Consider the following 22,146-nt stretch of genomic DNA (forward strand, 5'->3'; position numbering starts at 1 on the left):
GCCAAGCCCTCCCCACGCCTCCCTCCATAACTGCGGGCTGTCACATGTCCCCGAGTTTCTCCCAAACGCCATCCGACCCAACCCCAAGTTCTCTTCCACGATCGATCTCTTCTTCTTGGTTTGCCGCTGGCCCATCCATCTGACGTTCGCCCGGCCAGTCACCCGCCAGCAGTCCACTCCACTCTATTCCTTGCTCTCCACGAGCGTCCATAACCACCATCCTTCGCTCCATTTCTCCAATGGCCTCATATTCAGGTAACAGCAGAGATTTCCTGAATCGTACATATCCGATTTAAGCGCGATGCCCTATGTCTATAAAAACCATGTGAACCAGCGCCAAACCCGGGAGGTCGTTCGGAGGGCGGACGGAGATGTCCAGAAGTCCGCTGGTACACTACTCCCTCGCCCGGTTGCCTCACTGGTAACCCTCTTTGCCCACTCTACGTCTCTCTCGCTCCGTGTCGGAACCTTCCTCGGGGGATTCGCTATCGACAGCTTTAGAGCGACGACGCTCACCGGCCTGGAGCTGAGTAGAGCTGTGGTGGAGAGCATCTTGATCCGGGCCGGTCGGGATGTTTTGTCCAGAAGCAGTGACGATTATGGGAGAGCGGAGGCTGAATCCTTGTTGGAGCGGAGCGTGAGTTTTTTTTCTTTCTATCTTTCTCCCCTTGCTTCATCCATGGGTGATGAGCTCACTTTAAGAAATAGGCTGACTTGGTTGATTATAGTTGGCAACGTTGCATTCAACGATAACCTCCGCTTCCTTCTTCGCGTCTGCGAGTTTCCACCTCTCTGCTACCACACTGTCCTCGGTCTCCCATTTTTCCCAATCTCTCCTGTCCACACTCGATGCGATCCTTGGGTCCTCAGAATCCTCTCGTGCTATTGCCGCGATCATCACGTTGATTCGACGAGAGTTTCGTAACCCAGAAACAGGTGTCCATGCAGGCAAAGTCGGCGTTGGTGATTTGCTCGTGGGTTGCATTGGCTTTGCTATGCTGCAGCGTTGGGGAAGGCGGAACACTGAGAGAGAGTTCAGGGAGAATGGAAACGAAGAGATAATCTGGGACGTCGTTATCCTCGACAATGGCCTCAGAGCAGATGTTGTGGGAACTCAGCGGACGGAGTATCCGCCCAACGTCGAATCGCTGGATACCCCGCCAACAAGGCCGGCTTCGTTCCTGGCACCTGAAGAAACAGATGCGGACATGACATTTCAAGCGATGGAACGGGAGTCGACTCCGTTAAACCCCCTCGGTCGACTTGTCCCACATGTGTCACTCCCCGCGGACCGCCAACATGCTCTATCCGATGAAGAGATTCGACATTACATCGTAAATCAGCTCCCACGCGGGTCGCATGCTACAATAAAGACCGATAGCGTAATCGCAAGGACCATTACTGTTGATGTATATGATAGTCAGCACAAATATATAGAGATCTCCCCACCTCCGGGAACAGCTCTTGTGAAAGAAAGTTTTCACGAAGATCACGACGCTGAGGGCGTCTCGGCGTATTCGGAAACGCAGCTACCCAAACATACTGTGGTGTTCCAGACGGTATCCAACCAATCTCAGACTGCCGAATTGAGGCCGGAGAGTCATTTCTCCCAGCACCCAGTGGAGGAGGAGATTGCTGGTGGGCATTCCCCACGGCTATCATCCCACAAGAGATCGCCGAAGCGGCCAAAGGTTAGCAGTTGGGTGAGCGACCCAGTGCCTACGGTCGAATTCACGCCCGTTAATGCAAAAATTCGGCAAGCTAGGTCTCGGCGACCTTCATTCAAAAGGACTATTTCAGAATCTTCGTTCAGTGGCTCGGAAATGCCTCGAGCTTCATCACAAAAGAGGTCTGTGGCGAGGACAACCCACAAGCTTATCTCCAATGCGGAAGCAAAGCTTGGAAGTATGACAAGTACGAAGAAGCGGCCGGCTTTTTCTTCTCCGACCAGCCGTCAGCCGTCGGACTTTAATAACAAGGAAAATGCTGCTGCTGGTCCTAAAGGTCTACTTCGCAGCGGAAGATCTAAGCAACCCGCACAACCCGCGGCACAGAGGCCCAAGTTACTGCCCGCCTTGCCTCTTACGTCAGGAAAACACGATGCACTGAAATCAAGACGGTCGGACGAGCACGCTGTCGACTCCCTTCCCGATACCGTTCCCACACGAGACTACTTTCCATCACACGAGAAGTGCGTCGAATCATACCTGGCCCGTACTGACGCGTATTCTCTACATGCATATCCGGGATCACCATCATCGCCTGCGGTTGCCAGAAATCATATCTCAAGCACCAGCAGTTTATCGAGGGTAAAATCTGACAGTGATATGCAGAAGTCGTCAAACGAAAACCTCCATTCTTACAGTCCCATAGCCTCCCGGAGAAATTCAAGCAAATCTCTTGCACCAACTGTATATTCCTTGGCAGAAGCGGATTCGAAAGCGTCACTCGTCCTTGCCCCGCGATTTGTCAGGAGTGTATATGAAGACCAGGACACGCTCTCTGCTCTCTCTAGGGATGGGAAATTCTTCGGCCTTTTTCCGTACAATCACCTGGTGCGAAATATACAACGCTTTTCCAGATTTTCGTCGGCGTCGTATGGATCGCATTTCCTCAGAGTTATGGGCATCTCCACTGGGCCACAGGATTGGCAAAATGGTGAGGTGGATCATCATGAGCATAGCTCGTTCTCCAACCATACAGGAATGCCTCCTTCAACGATCCTTCTCTCGTCCTTTGTGGATCCAGCTGGTGGCTCAAATGCTTCTGGGCAAACACAAGAAGGGTTCCCCTTGGTACATTATCTCACACTAGACCACGACTCAAAAGCCGTTGTCTTGACGCTGAGAGGTACCTGGGGATTTGAAGATATTCTCACCGACATGACATGCGACTACGACGACCTACACTGGATGGGTAAAACCTGGCAGGTTCACAAGGGAATGCTTGCGTCCGCAAAGCGTCTCCTTGAGGGCGGTGGCGCCCGTGTGATGGCTACCATAAAAGCAGCTTTGGAGGAGTTTACTGATTACGGTGTTGTATTCTGTGGCCATTCGTTGGGCGGTGGTGTTGCCGCACTTCTCGCGATATTAATCTCGAGGCCGAATGACACGGATATGTGTGGTCCATCGTTCGTGACCGCCTCTACGCACTCTAGCGGCACAGAGGGTAACATCCAACGTCAACCAGGACAATTCAGATTGCCGGCAGGGCGACCAATCCACGTATATGCCTATGGTCCACCCGCGGTGATGAGTTCGTCTCTGCGACTCGCCACAAGACGCTTGATTACCACAACCGTCAATGGGCAAGACGTCGTCCCATCATTATCCCTGGGTGTTCTCCACGACTTCCACGCTGTCTCGCTATCATTCAAAAGCGACGTTGCGGACGCCAAGTCATACTTGAAATCCCGCGTCTGGGACAGCATCAGCCGCAGCATCGCCAACAAGTTCTACATCAACCAACCTCCCCTCCTTATTCATGCTGGTAACGGTGTCGGCGAGGACTCTTGGGCTTGGAACACACTCAAGTCACTCCGCAGCCAGCTGACGGCTGCGAAGCTGATGCCTCCAGGCGAGGTCTTTGTGGTAGATACCATGCGCGTTCTGCAGCGCGACGCTTTTACATTGGATACGTCCAGCGGCGATGGATATCCGCGGCTGGGCAGGCCAGCTACCAGGGTGCAATTGAGATTTATTCGAGACGTGGAAGCACGGTTTGGGGAGATCAGGTTTGGATCAGGGATGCTGGGCGATCATAGTCCTGGACGGTATGAGGCGAGCTTGGCGGCTCTGGCGAGGGGAGTTTTAGATAATTGAATTTTTCTGTTTTTCTCTTCCGGGAATGGATACCCTCCGGAGTTGGTTGATTTCCCATTTTGTTTTAGACTTTACTGACGAGCTTATGAGGGGACTTATATACACAATTCCTTTGATACAATTGCACTTATAGAGCTGTCATGACGCGGTGGACAACTGAACTATATAATGTGTTAAAATTCTCGAGACCTCCAACAGCATTATCAATTGGCGTGAAACTCTAGAAAAAAAAAAAGATTAGAGCTTCTCCAGCACAAACAAATGACAAAATTCAAATTAATCTATTATACTATTCAAGATACAAGAAATCATACAGGACGAGGGTGGAAAACAGTGCACTCCTAATGGGTATAGCAATCATTAGAATTTCTCGGCAAGATGTCTTCTCTCGCCGTAGTTTGATTGGTTGACTGATTGATTGATTATGTCATCCACCGTCCCAGCCGCTTTGTCAGCAGCTATGCGGGTTGTGACCTCATGTGATCGCCAGCTCAGTCATGTGCTCTAAATACAAACTAAACAAACACAATGGCAAGCAAAATAAGCAAACACAATAACAAACAAACTAAACAGGCACAATAACACAAATACAGCTTTCTCATCCCATTCTCCATAACATCAAAAAGCAGTAAACATTGAAAAGCAAGAAATGAAATATATATAAAAATACAGATGAATTCTCAAATGCTATTCTTGTTAGGTAGCCACTGCTGGCCGGGCCGTATTCATCCGAAACTCTGATTCAAGGCTCCCAATCTCGTCGGCAACAAAGCTTCAACCACAGCTACAGCATCAAAAGCCTGGTCACCATCTTCTCAACTCACCGTCCCAATGCTTCAGCAACAGTACCCAGGCTCTTGAGCCGGCAGATGAGTGTGTACTTCACACTTTGCGCAAGCATGTCGCTCTTTTTCTCTTTCCTCTGGCTGAGAAGACGTGAAACTGGAGCGTCAACCGCGACTCGCTACCAATCCAAGTCGAAGTCAGAAGAGACCACCGTCGACAATGACGAAACATTTCGCATTGATATCGCACGCTACAGTGAAAAGAAATGGAGCCGTGGCCAGGAGCCTCGAAATCGTTCGCTACATGCCGTTGCAAGCAGGGCTCATTCACAGTGGCATATATCAGTTTCCTTTGAAGGCTCATTATACTCGGACGGGGTGACCCGTGCTAGGGTGGAAAAACGCCGACAGGACCTTGAGGATCTTTGTCGATGCCTTGATTTTGGCCGTCTGCGGCTCTTGGACGACACAGTGACACAGGTGTTTATTCGTCGCGAGAATGATGCTACTCTCCCTTCTCATGAGTATAATATCGCCGTCACTCACCGCCGCCCTCTTCCATTGAAAAGATCACTACGTTCTGACAGCGAATATACCCCTGTTTTCACTCGGTTGTGGTTCTGTATCCGAGAAGATCCCTTTCACGTGCGCTTCCCGCTATACCGTAGCGCTATTGGTATACCTACCATAGATCTGTTAGAGATCCGCAGGACATGCGAGCTGAGTCCTGGGGTGCACAAGGTCCACCTCGAGGGCGACAAACTGGAGTTATTGTACGTGTATAAGGAAGTTGACAGCCGACTATACATACCAAGAGACAGTCAAGTTTTGGATCAGGAGCTGCAGAACTTGCAATTGTTTCGTGGTGAAGGAGGAATTGTGCAGATCATTGCTGCTGTGATCTCCAAAAACCCATACCAGACAACACCTGGAACAGATTCCAGCAACCAAACTGTTCTACGGGGCATCCTTCTTGAGTACCATCCCAAGGGAACATTGTTCGATGCACTGCAAGGCACATCACCCAAGCCATGGGTAAAATGGGCACTACAGATTGCCCATGGACTTGCTTGCCTTCATCAGAGTGCAGTAACACATATGGATCTAAAACCGTCAAATGTTGTCATCAGCGCAGACGGCAATGCTGTGTTGATCGATATCAGTGGAATTGGAGGCACAACGCGAGAATGGCTGGCGCCTGAGATGCATGATGTAACAGACCCACTGTCTGAGAGTCTGAAAGCACGGATACAGAATGATATTTGGGCATTTGGGCAAATGTTGTCGGCAATGGCCAAAAATTCATGCAACAGTGAGGAAGAGAAGCTACTCCGGCGTGTTGCAGTAGGTGCCATGGCGAATCCTTCCTCGCGCAGTTCTCTTCACGATATAATTTCCCAACTCAGCTCTAAATAGCTTTATTTAGAACTCAGTCCAATCAATATCATCAGGATCAAAGCCGCCATCGGTACGATCATCTGTTTTAAATTAGCACATACGTATCAGTCGAGCCGTGTGAAGGGTGAGACTCACTTGGGCCCTCGCGCCGGATCCCTGGTTTCCTATCACACCCAGGAAGATAACAAAGGCCTCCTGTAGTCTTTGAATCTTTCTGAACCACCGTCACATACCTCTGTCGATTTCTTCGCGTCTTCGCAGGGCGTCAAGAGGGTCTTCACATAATGCCCGCAGGAGTGGACTCGGGTTAGGAATGTGCACATGTTGTGTATTGGGGGAATTGCTCTACAATATAACAGTACTCATTGGCATTCACTGTAGCTTCTACGCGAGAATGTTCCTGTTCTGAGAGAAAATTACTATTGATTGTAGTGATTTTTGATATCCAGTGTTTCAATCAACCATTGATCCTCCAGCTACTTCTTGATCCTAATCATTGTTGCATTTGACCTCTTAAGACGTCTCCTTGATTGCTTATCAAAAGAATCAAATTTCAACCTGATATTCTAACATGACGTGGTTCAAATACAACTTGAGTCCCCGTCCAGCGAGGGTTCAGGAAGGAAGAAACGGGAGAAATGGTCACGACAGGTATTAGGAAAGAATCTGAGGTGAGCTCATGGGCATCAGCTCCACCTCTAGTGTATTGTAATGCTCCCGCCACCCCCATTTTGCCCTTTTCAAAGCCTCCTCCTTCGTGTTGTCAGTGTCCACCCTTCCTCTTTCATCAGCCAAAGTAATCAGGTTGCCCAACCAGTGTAGTCTGTAGCAGGGGACAACATCAGACAGAGCTGCCATGAAACCATAAATCATTTCGATAACCACTTTCTGAAAATCCACCGTCATATCTGCCACAGCAGCCAAGTACCACCGTAAATCCCTCCACAGACGACTTGGAAGGTCGTAGGGTTTTGGCAGGAGATGCTGTCGTGTCATCCGCTTTTGAAGCAGGATACTCATGTACAACTCCATGACCTCCGAGAGCGAGCGCAGCAGCCTCAGACCCGGAGCGTCATCAGCAGGGAGACATATCTCCTTTCCAATTTTCTCCACCTGCAAATGACATTCACAGAACGTGGTGATTAGTGCCGGAATCTCAGCACCCTCTGGGATCCCCTCTTTTTGGAATTCGTCCCACGAGTCACAAGAACCGAGGAGGTAGATAAGAATCGCTCCCAGCGCCTTAAGGTCCGCCTGCTGTGCCGGCCAGATGGCTGACGGCTCATCGATTCTTTTGGCACACTGAAAGTCAGTGATGAAAAGTTGATGGCTCTGCCAGCTTCCCCCCGCCCCCCCAGCTAGCGCTTCCGGGGTGAGATTTCCGTGCGAGATTGACCGGGAGTGGATCCACTCTAGTCGCGAGAGCAACTGCTCCCCCAGGGACAGGATCAAATCCAGCCCAAGCCGGCGACCAGCCTGCTTGTAGATTGCCCCAAGCGTAGGCCTGTAAACGTCGGTGACAATAACAGTATGTGCAGGCACCGTCTCCGACCAAAGCAGCTGGGGGACTCCCGGCACGCCTGCAAGGTCGCAAAGGATTCGTGCTTCGGCTGAAAGGCTTGTTACACATGCTGGTGTGCTCCCAATTTTCAAAAAAGCCGCTCTCTCTGTAGTCATGCTCCGGCCTGGCTCTATTAACTTCTGAACCACCGAGGGGAGATGGTCACTTACCTAGATAAACTTCTGCTAAGCCAGTCATTGGCATGCGCACTTCGTAGTCACCATAAATATTGCTGAAAGCCATTGAAGAAGAGCTTTGGAAGGTGGAGAGGGACTAGCAGAGAGAGCAAATGTAAGAAGAGCACAATCCACTAGACAAATCAAGATTACGGATTTCAACAGGATGTGGTCAGTGGTGGTTGCGGCAAGGTGAAAAGTTGCCTCAGGGGAATATTCAGTTTATGGCTTCAAGAGAACTAATGCGGCCTGCCGAATGTTGAAATGGCTTCAAGTGAAGTTGCCTTGGGGGGAATTGAAATATATGGCTGTATGTGAAGAAAGGTTACTCTCCATAGGGCGGCAAGCTGCCCTGGGGGGAATTGAAATATATGGCTGTGTGTGAAGAAAGGTGGCTCTCCGTAGGGCGGCAAGTTGCCTTGGGGAGACAACTGAAAACTGATGTTGTTGAGGTGAACAATGTGGGGTCCTTAGGGCGAATAGTTGCCTCAGGGAATATTCCTTTGTTGCCGAAACTGTGGCCCGCCTCAGTCGATTCAGGATCCTGGGGCCAAAAATGCCTTAGGGGACTGAAACGCCCTGAGGGTATGCTTGTCCTGAGAGGAAGAGCCTTGACCTGGAAACAAGTGGCTTGCCTCAGTAGTATCTTCTGCCCTGCGGAATCGGGAAAAGCATGGCTTTCAACTAGAAATGCGTGGACTGCCTCAGTAGAAGCCTTCGCCCTGGGGGGGGAGCTGTGAAAGTCGTGGCTTTGGTGCGAAATAGGCGGTTTGCCCCCGGGAGATTGAGAATCGTGGCCTGAAATATTTTGCCCTGGGGAGCCTGGAAAAGGCATTGTTAAAATGCTCTCTTTGTGGGACCCTCGAGAGCTCCCATGAAGTGCAGGCATGTTTGTTGGAACCTACTACGGGAGTAGTGAGCAAGGCAGCTAGAATGATGTCAACATAGACAAAAATAACGCGTTCATGCTTTGAGGCACTGTTTACAGTGGGTTCATCAGGGTTCCATGGTTTTTCAGCCCTACAAAATTCCGATATGGCACGACGCGCAGGGAGATATCTTGATGTTCTTGTTTTTCTCACTTTCCTCTTTTCCTTTTCTTCTTCAGCTTTGTATCCTAGTTAAATGGACTCTATTTGCTTTCTCAGCGAGTAGATTTGCCGTCGTAACAGTAAGACACCTCCCACACTCCTACTTCCTAAATACGCCCAGAAGAGCACTCCCTCTCAGGTACTTGAAACCTGGAAACTGGAACTTCAATCAAAGAGATTGTAATGCCAATGCATGATGAATGAGCAACAACACATCTTCAATAACGCATCTCCAGTATGTTTCTGACTGAATGGGGACTGATCTCTTACTAATTCTAAAAAAAACATGCAGTCCAAACATTGGATTCCAGATCCTCCAGACATGGCATGGGCAGATGTTGTCGCTGCGATTGACCCAAGGGCTCTCTCATTTTCGATGAATTCACAAATTTATAAATTCAAGCAGGGGCGAAAGGCATACAAGGCCCCTGCTAGCCAACGTGAGTTCGACCTCATGATGGCAGCAGGGGACTGTGCTGTTAAGGTCCATGGTAGATCTCTCTGGAGGGATAAGGAGGGAGAGATAAGGATGAGCGGCATTATCATGGATCTTGAGACTCCTTTTGACCCAAAATCTGTGGAAGACCCTCAACGCAAGGGTTTGATGGGCCAGATTATCTCAGTCTTACACAAATTGCACCGCAAGGGAATTATTCACGGTGATATTAAACCGGCTAACTTTCTTCTTTGCACGGATGGTTGGCTCCGCCTGTGTGATTTCAGCGACGCGATGAGGGTAGGTGAAGAGCCAAGCAGCTGGGGCGGATTAACGACAACGAATTACATATCTCCACGTCGAACGCGGAACTGGCCTGATGGGACAGATCCTCCTCCAACCATTGAGGATGATCTCTATGGCCTTGGCCTGAGTCTGTGGGAGCTCTACACAAGGAGGACACCCTTCGAGGGCTGGTACGAGGACGAACATCATGTCGACTCTTCACAGAGGGAAGACGGTTGATGTGGATGAAGTAGAACACGAGGATGTGAAGTCTGTGATTCGCCATTATCTGAGGTACGGCGGTGCAAAGATATAGTTTCGCCGGAGACAAGGAACTCTGTAATAGGCGGTCGTACGTCGATAGCTGCGGAGATCCCAGACAGTAAAGATCTAGCTATCCTTCTGTTTGAGGCTGTATGAATTCTGCTGCTCTTCTCTGTTGGCTGGTGGTGAAAAATCTTCAGCGCAAGTGGTGACCCAGCTAGCTCAACCAGCACGCTACCAATTTTCATCCACTCTTTTGGGCAGATCTTAGCTTCTTCTGCAAATCCTCTCTTTGCAAGACTACTAGTCCCCGGGAACCTACCAATTGGGCAGTCTCCCGGGAAAAATAATTCTGATACCGGAAATAACGATCATAGCAGACAGGAGTTATGACGGCGGAAAGCCAGAACAGACAAAGCGGGCGGTGAGGGCCCGAGTCCCTGACAACAAGGCATAGGTGGAACAATTGTTTTTCCACTCCAGCCCAAGATCAACTAAAGGTCGAATATTGTAGCTTCTAGCATTCAATAAGTAGGCAAAATGGCCTGATGCTAAAACAAACCACACTAGCGCCTTTGCGAAGATGCAATCGAAATAGCTTTACAGAAAGTGTTGAAAAGACATGTATTCTGAATTCTATTTAGTTCGGGCATCCAGTGGGATTATTGCTAACTGAATCGCCAGAGACAATGGAACTGACCTTCTGCTTTTTGGGATCTCTGCCCGGGGTTTGAAACTCTTCCTCCCTGCCTTCAATAGGAGCCGTGAAACTCCACTGCGCATCCTGATACTCAGTTTTGTTGGACACAGTCGATGCATCAGAGACCTGTGAAACAACAGCAACAATTGAAGCTGTTTGGTGTTCAAATTGAGCATCAGAGAGGTGTTCATTCGCCATTGCAATAAAGTTGTCCCTCATTTCCTTCACCTAATCTCAAGCATTTTGGTACCCAGATGCTCCCTGTCGAAAGGTCTCAGGGTTCCCAGTCATGCCCCAAGTATTGATCTGAGTCATAATATATTCAGGAGGACGGCCCGGATCGCTAGGCTCTGAAAGATGAGTAGTATATAGCTTGAGCGTGCCACCGTGATAGGTTGACGTAATAACGTAAGCATTGTTGTCGTAGGTCGATTCATTGATTTATCCTGTCGGTATGACTGAAGCGAATGCATGCCTCGGGCTCCTAGTGCGCCATCATAGCAAGCTTGCCGTGTAGCCACCGCAAGGGATCCGTCAGGGCCTTTTGCCTCCAGAAAGAAGTTTGGTGCCATGGGAAGGTCATTCTGGATTGATGGAATAATCTGATCACTAAGTTCTTTGCGGATTTGACGATCAAGCTGTTCAGGACGCGCACCATAAAAGTGATCCGGTTTGGCTTGAGCCAGCGTGCCATCAGTTAAGGGGGCAAGATTGCCGAACACATACCCTCCTCCGGTACATTTAGGATCGCCGATATCGCCTTCGATAATTGGAATCACTGTGGTTGTCACTGGCTTCTCTTTAGATGCGTGTGTATCCGCTCGTTTGAATTTCCGGAACTCCCCATCAGAGAACTTTGATGGCGAAAGGGAGGGACGGGTTCGAACCAATCTTTCATTGATCTCCTTCCAGTTATCAGGTATTGCTGGTGACCGGTCAAAGTTGACAAGCCTGGTGAAATCTTCCTTGCCTCTCTTGTCACCGTTTGATCCGCTATCCCCACCCCGCAGTTCGCGCGTACATTCATCGCTCGTGGCTAAAATTTTGCCGATGCGCGTATATTAGCACAATAATGGCAATCACTCGTCGTACCGCCAGCTCAACGTTCCACGCCGCGGCTTTCACCACCGCCAGCCCCAGCTCTGTCTTTCCTCCTTTCTCTCTCTTCAATCTCCCGAATCTGCTCCTCCAACGTCTCCTTCTTCCGCATCAACCCCTCTCGAACAACCAACAGCGCGTCAATCTTCTCCTGCGGCGTCAAATTCTGCCGTTTCCGCGCTTCCTGTTTTCAAATTGGGAAACTTTGATTAGAAACACACCTTGTAGCAAAAGGATAGATAAGTAATATAGGGAAAAAGCCAAGTAGGAGCCTAAATAAAAAACGGAAAAAAAAGGTAGATCGATAGTTACCTGCTTAGATTCCTGCTTCATTTTCAAGCTTGCTCCGTAGAGCGCTCCGGATGCTATCGCTACCGACAAGGTGCCGGTGATAAGCACTCGTCGGAGTTTGGAAACGGAGGCCATGGCTTCGATGATCGCCGGGAGCGACTCAATTGATAATGCAATTGCTAGAAAAACATGAATTTCCAAGCTTCCAGCGTGCGTGAACTGCCACGTACTATTTTCGTTGCGGTTCGCAGAAACTTTGAGAATGCTTCGGGTTTTGTACTTTGTGGTTGTTTGACCGATGTTTGTGATGTTTGCATCGGGATTTTCATGGCGGTTAAGCTGCTCAAAGATACATGACATAGGATCTATGTAGTGCTGCGGTGAACTTCAGTTACGATGTATTAAAAAGGATTTTAGATCATATTGGGACCTCTTAATAATCTACACATATCAGCTATATCATAGGAGCTTCAAGCACCTCTAGGCCCCTCACTATATACTCATAAGTAATACTGCTGATGGGGCATGCTTATTTATTTCCCCAGAACTCCGTGTCTATGGATTTATCGATCGTACGCAGATAGAGAAAAGTATGCGGAGAGGAGGAGGACGACTGACAGAGAGGCCAAACTTAGGAGCGATTTCAGTTCTAGCAACAATTGTCTCCAAGCCATAGCTCATAGTTTCCGTGATACTTTGAATGGAAATATTAGCATATCATTACCATGATATGGGGCAAGAGAGCCAGTATCGAGCATGCATATTGTATAGGACTCACAGGGCAGGCAGTTTATCGACTTTTCTAACTCAGATCAATTACTCCGGCCCGACAATGTTGCTTCAACGCTTCAGCACTCGGGGAATAATGTCGATCCCCTTTCAGCCATGCCATGCGCCCGACCCGGGCCCAACACCGGGCCATCCACACCGTTCCGCAGAGCATAGGCATGATACCGTCTCGGTTGATATTTCCAAGTCCGACGTCGGTCCGAACTAGGGTCCCGGGGGCGGGATAACGACTGTCGGCCGCTGTCACCTCGAGAGCGGGTTACACGACAAGAAAATACCCGACTCCGCGAAAAGCCCCTTATGACCGGACAACAGCTTTTGCCGGGCCTGCACGCTGTTCCTCCGAGCCGGGTATCATTCAGTACCAGAACCCGCGAACCAAAAAAAAAAAAAAAAAAAGACCTCCAAGAGAAAACCCCTTCCGCGTCCAAATCCCATCACAAGCCAATCATTCCTTCGCATTCCCACCTGTCTTATCAATCCCTTCTTCCCCCAACACCTTCGCTGCTCCCATAAACAGCCCGCCCACGTATCCGCCCAGGAACCTCATATCTCCAGCCTGCGCACTCGTCATCCTCACCAGGTTGTCCGTATCGGCCAGGTGGGCATTGAGCTGGGCGAGCTGCGCGTGGAGGTGCGCATATTGCCGGGCCTTAGACGCAGACATGCTCGAGGCGGAGATGATGGAGGCAGAGGTCGATGTCGATGCGGGCGTTGTGGATGCGGCGGCTGCTTGGGCCCTAGAGTGGGCGAAAGCGGCGGAGGAGGGGCGGGAAGGGTGGGGTGGCATGGCGGACAAGAAATAAGATACTAGACTGAGGGCACGGGGAGAGAGACTCGGTATGTACGGAGTAATTAAGCGGTCAATCGAGCAGTGCAGGATAGCTGCGATCCGGACAGTTCGACGAGGAGTTTGTTTGTCCTTCTCTTTTTTGTTTTTTGGTACGGAGTACGGGGTATGAATAGGTTCTCCCAAGGCTTGTTTGTTTGTTTGTTTACCCCGACGGCGATGCCAAGAGCATCTTTGTCGTGTTTGCATTCACCACACAACGCCGCCAAACGCCGATTTTGGTTGACGAGCACGAGCACCCCGTACAGAGCAGCTAACAACCTACAGCAGCAGAGAACATGAATATTGGGCTGGAGTCTGCCCTCCGCCTTTCCACCACAGGAGACTAGCAAGTAGCCAACGTGATGTGTGCTGCTTCCCTGATATGCCCGGCCCAAAGAAGACCTACTCGTACCACACCATCCCTCCATATTCACTCGTCCCCAAGAACAAGAGTCGCCCCCTATTTGGGGTCATCTGCAAGCGCAAATCCCCAAGACATCGTTGCGTGACCCACCATCTGAGGTAGCGCCTCCATTCTAGGGAGAACAAAAAAAAAAAAGGAAAAGGAAAAAAGGTCTTACGACGTCTTGCAGCCCCAAATCCCGGATCTCCGACCCCTTTGCATACTATTACTTGGCGGTCAAGGGGACAGTCAACCCGGCGGGCGGTGGCGATGTAGATCCCCTCGATCCGTCCAAAAAAAAAAAAAAAAAAAAAGGTCCTATCCGTGAGGCATGGAGCTGCTTGTTTGGGTTCACAGCGGAGGATCTCAAGGAGGCGCCCCGATCTCAGAGTCTCCATTAATCTAATTCGAGGGTGCGCACCACGTTCCACAGCGCACCATTCCGTCAAGACCCGTGCCGTTGGAATCCAAATCTTCTTGCGTACATATGTATATGCACGGGAGGACGTATGGATGCCCCCTATGAATCTTGACACGAGAGAAGCAAGTCTCCGAGACATTGCCATGCACGAAGCAAGTAGAATCCATCAATTAATAAGAATTCTGTAGTTAATTAAGAAGACATGTTTCTCGAAGTGTAAAAAAAAAAAAAAGAAAAGAAAAGAAAAGGAAAAGAAACAGCTGTGATTGACACCAACAGTACGGAGTAATGAAGTAACGAAAACAAAGGAGAGATTGGGAGGCCATGAATGAAAACAAAAGGAAAATGTCCGTATCCGTCCCACCAAATTTTCTATCATGATATCAGCCACCCGAAAGTAAAAAAAAAAGGAAACGCAACATTAGCCCATCACCAAATTCCCTTTTCCCCTCATTTCTTGCGCCAGACAGCAACCTTTCATATCCCAGAGAGCACCCCAAGGCAAGGCCGTTGGCTTGCATTCGAAATTATTGCAGAGAAAGCGGGATGAGAACCCGCAAAAGACATTACGTGCGATATGCACGGTGAACCAAGCAGTCCAGAAAAAAAGAAAAAAAAAATTGCTGTCGAGCGCCGCGGGTATGCAAGGTGAGATTGAAACAAGGAGGGAAAAAAAAAAAAAAAAGAAAAGAAGAAAAGAAGAAGCTAAGCGGATGCAAAGAATTACAGTGACAATTTTTTTGTTTTTTTGGTTTTGAAGAACAAGCAAGGGGAAAGAACCAAACTGCAATCAATTGAGCCAGTCACAAAGAAGCAAAAAAAGGGGGGGAAGATAAGGGCGATTTCCATATGGTAGCGAATCGCACCGGTGGACCAGCACTGCCACGAAGACAGCTGGCTTCGCTTGTAAATCCTTCACCCACGAGTTTTCCGTTGATCATTACCGAAATTGCGACTTTAAGAACCATTTTGCGATGTCTTTGTGCAGCAACAAATAAAAAGACGCTAGTGAAAGTGATCGAGAGCGAAAAGGAAGGAGAAGGGGGTGCAAAATGAATCGAACGCTTTGCGAATCGTGATATGAGAAAGGAATCAAGATTAAATCTGTAAAAAAAGTGATGCCAATCCAGAAGATTTGCGCATATTCCTGCGACTAAGGCAGGCATCGAAAATATCATCAAGAAGGGGACATGTCTATGATAATTCGTTCGTAGCAAAGTTCGATGTAGTGGAGACGAATGTTGACTGAGGGTCGATGTTCGAGGGTGCGTCTGTTGAGGCGCTATTTGTTGCCGGGCTGTTGGAGCGTCTGGTAAGGTGGCAGACTGCTCTGGCTACTGTGAGCAGAAGTTTCAGAGTCGATATTGACACTAGCACCACTATCACCACTCCCCGCGCTAGCGCTCGCACTTCCTGTCAGACTTCGAACGTTTGTATGCCTTTTGGCAGGATTCGAATTGCTCACCCCAACTTGTTGTTCGACTCGCTGTGGCATGGCCCCATTGGGCTGCCCTGGATGTCTTGGGACCGGCGCTCTCATTATTCCCGGTGGTGATCGGCGATTGGGATGACCCATTCCATTCGGCTGTCCGTTAAAGCCGTCGATGCCTGTTGAGGTACGTCCCATTCCACGGCCATTGGGCCGGAACCCTTGACCAGGAGACTGGCTGGTGCGTCTGCTCGGTGGTGGATATGGCCCGTGCCCTACTCCCTGCGATAAATCGTTAATCCGACTGGCAGTTAATGAATTAGCTCTCGATTCTGCTTGCATCTCTCGTCGATCAACACTTCCATATCGGTTCGAAGAATATCCTATCATCGGATTATCAAGCAATGAATCGTGCATGCCAGGAAATTCTTCGACAATTCGGGCGCTGGTGCGGTTCCTCCCCATACCAAATGCGCGACTGAAAGCGGAAGGGGGACGCCCAGCAGCCATCTCGGGGTTTTTGCGAAACTGGCCAGCGTTGTTACTTGGTACCTTTCTGTTTTTGCGGGATGTAACGCTCATCATGTCAAAATTATCGGGATCGATTTGGGGCATAGGTGGAGGTGCATCGAAGTAATCCCCATCGTCACCATCGTCGAGTGTATCGCGAGTGGTCGACATTCTTCTACTTGGCGGACCGCGTCTCATGTTTAATTCCTGTTCTCTCAGTTGCAACTCTCGCTGTCGAATTCGTAGTTCACGCTCTCTGAGTGCTAGATCGGCGTGCGAGGAACCTCCGTTTGTGAGACTATTCATATGGCCACCTGGGGGGATGTCACCAGCAACGGCTTCATAATTAACAACGTGGCTAAATTCTTCCAATCCGTGGTCTTCCATTGGCGCATCGCGCTGTGGAGGTGCACCGCGTGGCGGCGGAAGTCCATTCGGCGGACGGTGGTTTCCCATGGACGGACCTCCCCGCCTCGGAGGGGGCACACTTTGTGGAGAAGGGTAGTTTCGGCCACCGTTCCGCACATTGTTCACACCGGGACGAGCTGCTGATGACATCCTAGGGGGGTGCGTTACAACTGGCGACGTAGGCTCATTTCCACGGGTCTGGTTCACGCTGTTAAGGTGATGAAGCATGGCGTAGACTGTCTCGATTCGTGGGATCTTAACATCGGTGTCGATACTTAGTTTGACTGGAGAACCCAGATAAGTTTCCACCTCCATCGGTCGTCTTGCCATGAAATCCTGATACATGGTGGTTGGGCTCTCGGGCTGAGAAACCATATTTGAAATCGTGGTCTCCCTGAAATCTTCAGGAAAGCTGCAGCCAAGAGCCTTAGCCAGAGCTATCAATTCATCAATCACGCCAGACACCAATTGTCGTACTCCAACTTTTTTCATGAGCTGTGCATAGTTAGGGGTTTCGAACAAAACACTCGCCGGATGGAAAGCGATCGGCCTAGCAAGAAGAACGAAAGTTCGGTCAGTGGATCGGATCCCGTATACGTAGAAATGAGGAATTTCTCACCCGATCATGCGCTCGAATTGCTCTTGTCTAATGTTTTTAGACACCTTGCAGTTAACCTGGCCTGTGCCTAACGTAATCGACAATGCGGTTGCCATATCTGTTTGAATAGTTGACGGGATCGTTGCAGTTTTAATAGCGGGGCCCACCCAGACATCGCTAGACGCAGTGTGGTCAAATTCGCTCGGGCCAGTCTGAGCGATGTCGACACCAGAGACCAGAGAGAGAACGACATTGGTTGGGAATCTATGCTCCAACTCGGATTCGATGCCAAGAGTGCTTGTGGTGTTCACGATGATACAGGTGTGTTCAGGAGTGACGACGGAGTGGATGATTTCGCCGAGATCGTAGAGGTCTGGGAGCGCCTTGACACAGAGAATGACATAGTCGTAGGACTGCTCTCTCGAAGGAGCTTCGTCGGTATGGCGAATAACTGTAGAGAAGCACGAGCTCATCAGTCAATCGCTCTTTAAGTCACAGGAGATATTACCACGAAAGGTGTTACATACCATGACGTGGTTTGAACCGTTCATTGCCGTAAACTTTTGACCTGCAGGAGTAGAAATGATTATTTAATAAGGCATTCAAGAGAGCAAGAGCAAACAAAAAAACAACAACACAACTATTGAAAAAAAAATAAAAGAGAAATTTGAGACCGTACTTAAATGAGATGCCATATTGCGCGACATGCTCATAGTTCTGTTTCCATACCAAAGTCACATCGCAGGCGTTTGTGGCTTGAAGCCTCCAGGACAAGAAAGCCGAGATCGCATTTCCGCCAACTACGAGGAACGGGGTTAGTTTCGCGGACATTGGGCTCCAGAATACACTGAGTAGTTTGAACCGTATACGGCGTCCGCGGGAACTGAAGGGAGAGAAGGGAGAGAGACGCACCAGAAAGCACCCGAAGCCGGGGAGTCGAGGGAGACATTGGACCCATGGGCGAGTCGGAGAAAGAGCGGTCCCGGCTTGATTGAAGAGAGAGGGAAGAATAAATAAAAAAGAAGGAGAAGAAGAAGAAGAAGAAGAAGGGGAGGAGGAGGATCGAGACCGGCGGAAGCTGTCACGCAATGCGACCTGGTGGCAGCAGCAACCGAATGGAATTCCCCTCCGTCCCGTCGTCTCCTGAGGTATATTGCCTTCGACAAGAGGTGACGTGTTCCGCAACGCCCCGACGGCTCGAGGAAGAGAGCTTTTCTGCTCACCCGCAATTGCGTGTAATTAGACTATTAGCAGATTCTCGCAACATAAGGCGATTTAGCGGTCAAAATGAGCGACGGCGGATTAGGGAGGGGTGACTCTTTTTTGAAAAAAAAAAAAAAAAAAAAAAGAAAATTATTGTTAAAAAATTGACCAAAAAAAAAAAAAAAAAAAAAAAAAGGAAGCCGGTGCTCGATGGAGGTATGCCCGGTCGGTTTCGAATTCAAGGGTCGTTCGGATCTCCCAACCGAAAGGATAAAAAGTTGCAACTTAACGAGAGCCAGAATCACTGGTCCTGTGAAGACGCAAACACCAGCGATTCTGTAAGAAAGGGAGGAGACCCGCACCAACACAGCAAGGCGATGGCCGGGGGGAGGAATCAGACGGTGGGAAGGAAGAGGACGAGATGGAGGAGGCGGAAGAGAGGGAGGAGAAGAAGGTGATGGTGGTGGTGGTGGTGGTGGTGGTGAGAGCGACTGGGGGAACTTTTCGAGGGGAAACGGCCTGCGACAAAGTCCGGTGGTCGATGAAGATAGAGTTAAAAAGGAAGAGAAGACGGGAATGACGGGGATGAGTTGGCCAGGCCAAGATGACGGTGTGGGAATACCTCTCAGCGCCCGTCAGGCGTCGTAACAAGGTATTCTTGGGGTCTCGAATTGGGCCGGTTCGAAGCTAGGTTCTTGGGCGGCAGGCAAGGTATATGAGACGTACGTAATAAATGGAGAAAGTCACTCACTATCCCACCCAAGCAAAATCTGCTGCCCGTGCCTGTCTGACTTGTCCTGCTTCGTTCTTTTTTCCTTTTATTAATTCTCTTTTTGTTTTTCTTTTCCCTTTTGGTGGCTCAGGGTCGGGAAGCAATCCCGAACCAAAGTAAAATGTTGCAAAAGGGCCACCCGACTTTCAACCAAAGGGAAAACAGGGATCAGCGCGAAGCAGATTGGTGCGGCAAAACAACCTTTTTGGCTGTCAGCAAATCCGTAGGGCAGTTAAGCGGAAAATCACTGTTGCTTGGAGGGTCCTTCTTCCCCGTCTTTTTTTTCTTTTTCTTTTCTTTTCTTTTCTTTTTTCTTTTTTTTTTTTGGGTCTCGTCTTGGCTTTTCCCTTGCTTTTTTAGCGTACCTTAGTATTTGATCCGAAAGGCGCGTCCCAACCGACAATCCCGAGGTCACCGACAGAAAATGAAGAAAGTAGGAAAGGCTCGAACTATGGCGATGGGGAGCGCGGAGATGAAGGATGAAGAGAAGGGCAGAGACAAGGGGGAAGATAGCTCAGTACACCTGTCAGAGTGAATTGCAGGGGATGTTTGCCGCAGAAACAAGAGCTGTGCCTGGTTGGTGAATGATACGCCGAGCTGGTGAAGAACACATACAGCAGCCGGTAAAACCACTAGTAACCATTTTTGACTTGCGTTTCTGGCCCCAATGGAGCACAACCATGATGTCGTTTGTCGTGGCCAGCATGCCGAGAAAAGAAGAAAAAAAAAAAAAAAAAAAAAAAAAAAAAAAAAAAAATATATCATCGGCGACAGGCCGGTGTCTCTCTTGGTGCGGGTTTGCGTGTGTGTGTGTGTGGGGGGGGTGTCTCTTTTTTTTTATTGTCCCTTTTCTGTTTTATCTCCTGAGAAGTGTCCAGGGACAGTGCTCGAGGAAGGGATCCAGAATAACCTTGGCTTGATGGGCCAATTTGCTGCATTTTTACACTGGGTGATGGTGATGCGCCTGTGGAGGGAAAAGAGGAGAGAAGAGAAGAGAAGAGGAGCACAGATCCTTCTACGGCTACAATCTACTGTTTACACTACGCTGGGGGGGAGACCGAAAAGCACGCTAAGGTGTTATTGCAAGCAGAACCTTCTGTGGATGTTCTCGAATTATCTAGACAAAAAGCACGTGAGTTGAAGATGTTTGGGATTTTCCATTGCTCTGCATTATTATTAGAGAGCGGCAGCTCCTTTGATGCTTGTTTGCAGCTCAAGAACCGGGATGGCAGTTTGAGGGAAACGCCTTGTTCCAGTGCGAACTACTGCCCAACCCCGTGGACCGCAGACTCACTGCAAACAATATTTTGCCCCCAGTCCTCCATACTGCAGCATTCAGCCAAGCAATATCCTTGAAGCGAGAGAAATGCTGAGGGGATATGCAGTGTAGCTGCTCTGCTCCCTGTTCGACAGAGCCCGCCATCATCGAGAACCTGCTCCGTGGCAGCAAGCATCGGTCTCTGTCTTTCTCTGTCTTTCCCTCTTCCCCCACTGCCGTGCTGTCCGGACGCACCAAACGTCTTCACCTTCAAGCTCGTGGGCAAGCGTGGAAGGCCAGGCCTGGCGAGTGGCTATGCCCAACACGTTCCTGGAGATGAAACGACAATCTCCGGAAGCTCCCTTCGCAGCAATATCAATAATCAAACCTGCAGGTATGGATACATCGATACGTCAGATACATCCCCTTACCGTACGGCTTTGGGCTCAAATACGGGCTACAATGTCGCCAACTTGGCCCGTGCGGCGCTTCTCTGCCCTGTTTTGCAGCGTATGCGGATCGTATGTACGTCTGTATTCGAATTTTGAGTTAAGTACCGGAAGTGGAGATCAACCTGCACGAGCTAACGCAGCATAGGAAAGTTTCTCGCGCGCTGATTGGCCCACTCCGATCGTGCCTGATCCTGAATTTGATTTGTGGAGCCCGCTCTTTCCCTGTTTTCCCTCCACAGACGCAATCGTGGCTGATGAGATCGTCACGCGCTACTTTAGTCAGCGTCCACTCCCGTCGCCGTCACGTGGTTTGCTCCAGTCAAACAAACGGAGTCGAAGAGCCTCGACCGCCGGACACCGAAGTCCCCATCCGTCGGACGCTGTGCGACTCTTGCGCGACCTGTGTTTGGAAGAGGTTGTGCCTGCACGCTCAGGGGCATGCTGCTTCTCGGAAGATGAAGAGCTCTCTTTGCGGTCGGCTTTTGTTATTTTGAAGTTAAAAGGCCCTGAGGAGCTCCTCCGTGCGACACCAAGCCTCCTCGTCACCAACGGACGCTCTGACCTCGAGAAGATTCTCCACGCCCCCCCCCTTTTTTTCCCCCTGCACCGGCAATTGAAGAATAGTTATCCGCCGCGACGCCGTTCTCTTTACTAACCTCAAGAAGAACACCTGCTGATAGCATGCCTGAAGACAGTCCATACCCCCTCCTGCGAACATGTGGAAAGCCTCCGGACCAAGGAGGAGAGGCGAAAACATGAAACACGTTGTTCTGCAGCCAACACATGGAATTTGGAACGGAGACGTGGGAAGGGAAAACTCCGCTGCCCATCACTCTATGTACATACTGTCGCTCCACACCCGTCGGTCGGTCCAGTACTAGGCAGGGAAGGGATCGGCCAGGGTTATTAATAGAATTCAATGCCGATCGCGATCCCAGATCGCAGGCTAAAAAAAAGATAGGACAACTAGCAGGTGTTGCCGTTCCCGCTTGGATTGGGAAACGTTGACATCATAGGAGATGAATTGGAGGGTTCCATTGATCTACAGAGTACATACAACGCCTGCTGCGGCGGAAAACGGCGCCCAAGGAGATTGGGTGCTGTGAATGAGAATGCAACGGAGATGCTTCTACGAATGAGGCAGGCTTTTGCACAGAAAAAAAAA

The 22,146-nt window shown here is 49.7% G+C and overlaps 9 protein-coding genes across 9 annotated transcripts; 5 read left to right on the top strand and 4 right to left on the bottom strand.

Annotated features, from left to right (window-relative positions):
- The first annotated feature begins 132 nt into the window (after window positions 1-132).
- Window positions 133-4,101, top strand: CIMG_10061 (lipase). Its single transcript, XM_001239038.2, has 2 exons — window positions 133-637; window positions 729-4,101. The coding sequence occupies exons 1-2, from the start codon at window positions 302-304 to the stop codon at window positions 3,819-3,821; spliced, it is 3,429 nt and encodes a 1,142-aa protein (XP_001239039.1). The 5' UTR covers window positions 133-301; the 3' UTR covers window positions 3,822-4,101.
- Window positions 4,102-4,720: 619 nt separating this feature from the next.
- CIMG_10062 (serine/threonine protein kinase) lies at window positions 4,721-6,069 on the top strand (the record flags this gene model as incomplete). The annotated part of the gene is made up of 1 exon (XM_001239039.2): window positions 4,721-6,069. The coding sequence occupies one exon, from the start codon at window positions 4,721-4,723 to the stop codon at window positions 6,020-6,022; it is 1,302 nt and encodes a 433-aa protein (XP_001239040.2). The 3' UTR covers window positions 6,023-6,069.
- Window positions 6,070-6,658: 589 nt separating this feature from the next.
- Window positions 6,659-8,016, bottom strand: CIMG_10063 (casein kinase; the record flags this gene model as incomplete). The annotated part of the gene is made up of 2 exons (XM_001239040.2): window positions 7,736-8,016; window positions 6,659-7,689 (listed from the first exon to the last, which is right to left on the bottom strand). Exons 1-2 carry the CDS (start codon window positions 7,806-7,808, stop codon window positions 6,659-6,661), a joined length of 1,104 nt encoding a protein of 367 aa, XP_001239041.2. The 5' UTR covers window positions 7,809-8,016.
- An 845-nt stretch (window positions 8,017-8,861) lies between these two features.
- On the top strand, window positions 8,862-10,082 carry CIMG_10064 (serine/threonine protein kinase). Its single transcript, XM_001239041.2, has 2 exons — window positions 8,862-9,067; window positions 9,125-10,082. The coding sequence occupies exons 1-2, from the start codon at window positions 9,026-9,028 to the stop codon at window positions 9,791-9,793; spliced, it is 711 nt and encodes a 236-aa protein (XP_001239042.1). The 5' UTR covers window positions 8,862-9,025; the 3' UTR covers window positions 9,794-10,082.
- Window positions 10,083-10,457: 375 nt separating this feature from the next.
- CIMG_10065 (uncharacterized protein) lies at window positions 10,458-12,266 on the bottom strand (the record flags this gene model as incomplete). Its single annotated transcript, XM_001239042.2, has 4 exons — window positions 10,458-10,745; window positions 10,904-11,553; window positions 11,622-11,799; window positions 11,928-12,266. The coding sequence occupies 4 exons, from the start codon at window positions 12,264-12,266 to the stop codon at window positions 10,458-10,460; spliced, it is 1,455 nt and encodes a 484-aa protein (XP_001239043.2).
- Window positions 12,267-12,422: 156 nt separating this feature from the next.
- On the bottom strand, window positions 12,423-13,636 carry CIMG_12504 (uncharacterized protein). The gene is made up of 2 exons (XM_012358385.1): window positions 12,685-13,636; window positions 12,423-12,600 (listed from the first exon to the last, which is right to left on the bottom strand). The coding sequence occupies exon 1, from the start codon at window positions 13,483-13,485 to the stop codon at window positions 13,144-13,146; it is 342 nt and encodes a 113-aa protein (XP_012213808.1). The 5' UTR covers window positions 13,486-13,636; the 3' UTR covers window positions 12,423-12,600; window positions 12,685-13,143.
- Window positions 13,637-15,633: 1,997 nt separating this feature from the next.
- CIMG_10067 (2-dehydropantoate 2-reductase) lies at window positions 15,634-18,254 on the bottom strand (the record flags this gene model as incomplete). The annotated part of the gene is made up of 5 exons (XM_001239044.1): window positions 15,634-17,248; window positions 17,318-17,747; window positions 17,824-17,864; window positions 17,976-18,096; window positions 18,209-18,254. 5 exons carry the CDS (start codon window positions 18,252-18,254, stop codon window positions 15,634-15,636), a joined length of 2,253 nt encoding a protein of 750 aa, XP_001239045.1.
- A 329-nt stretch (window positions 18,255-18,583) lies between these two features.
- Window positions 18,584-19,147, top strand: CIMG_13538 (uncharacterized protein; the record flags this gene model as incomplete). The annotated part of the gene is made up of 2 exons (XM_004444602.1): window positions 18,584-18,608; window positions 18,843-19,147. 2 exons carry the CDS (start codon window positions 18,584-18,586, stop codon window positions 19,145-19,147), a joined length of 330 nt encoding a protein of 109 aa, XP_004444659.1.
- Window positions 19,148-20,516: 1,369 nt separating this feature from the next.
- Window positions 20,517-22,137, top strand: CIMG_10068 (uncharacterized protein). The gene is made up of 2 exons (XM_001239045.2): window positions 20,517-21,054; window positions 21,127-22,137. The coding sequence occupies exons 1-2, from the start codon at window positions 20,845-20,847 to the stop codon at window positions 21,634-21,636; spliced, it is 720 nt and encodes a 239-aa protein (XP_001239046.2). The 5' UTR covers window positions 20,517-20,844; the 3' UTR covers window positions 21,637-22,137.
- Window positions 22,138-22,146: the final 9 nt, after the last annotated feature.

The sequence above is a fragment of the Coccidioides immitis genome, assembly GCF_000149335.2.
Source record: "Coccidioides immitis RS genomic scaffold supercont3.5, whole genome shotgun sequence".
In the NCBI taxonomy this organism is placed as follows: Eukaryota; Fungi; Ascomycota; class Eurotiomycetes; order Onygenales; family Onygenaceae; genus Coccidioides; species Coccidioides immitis.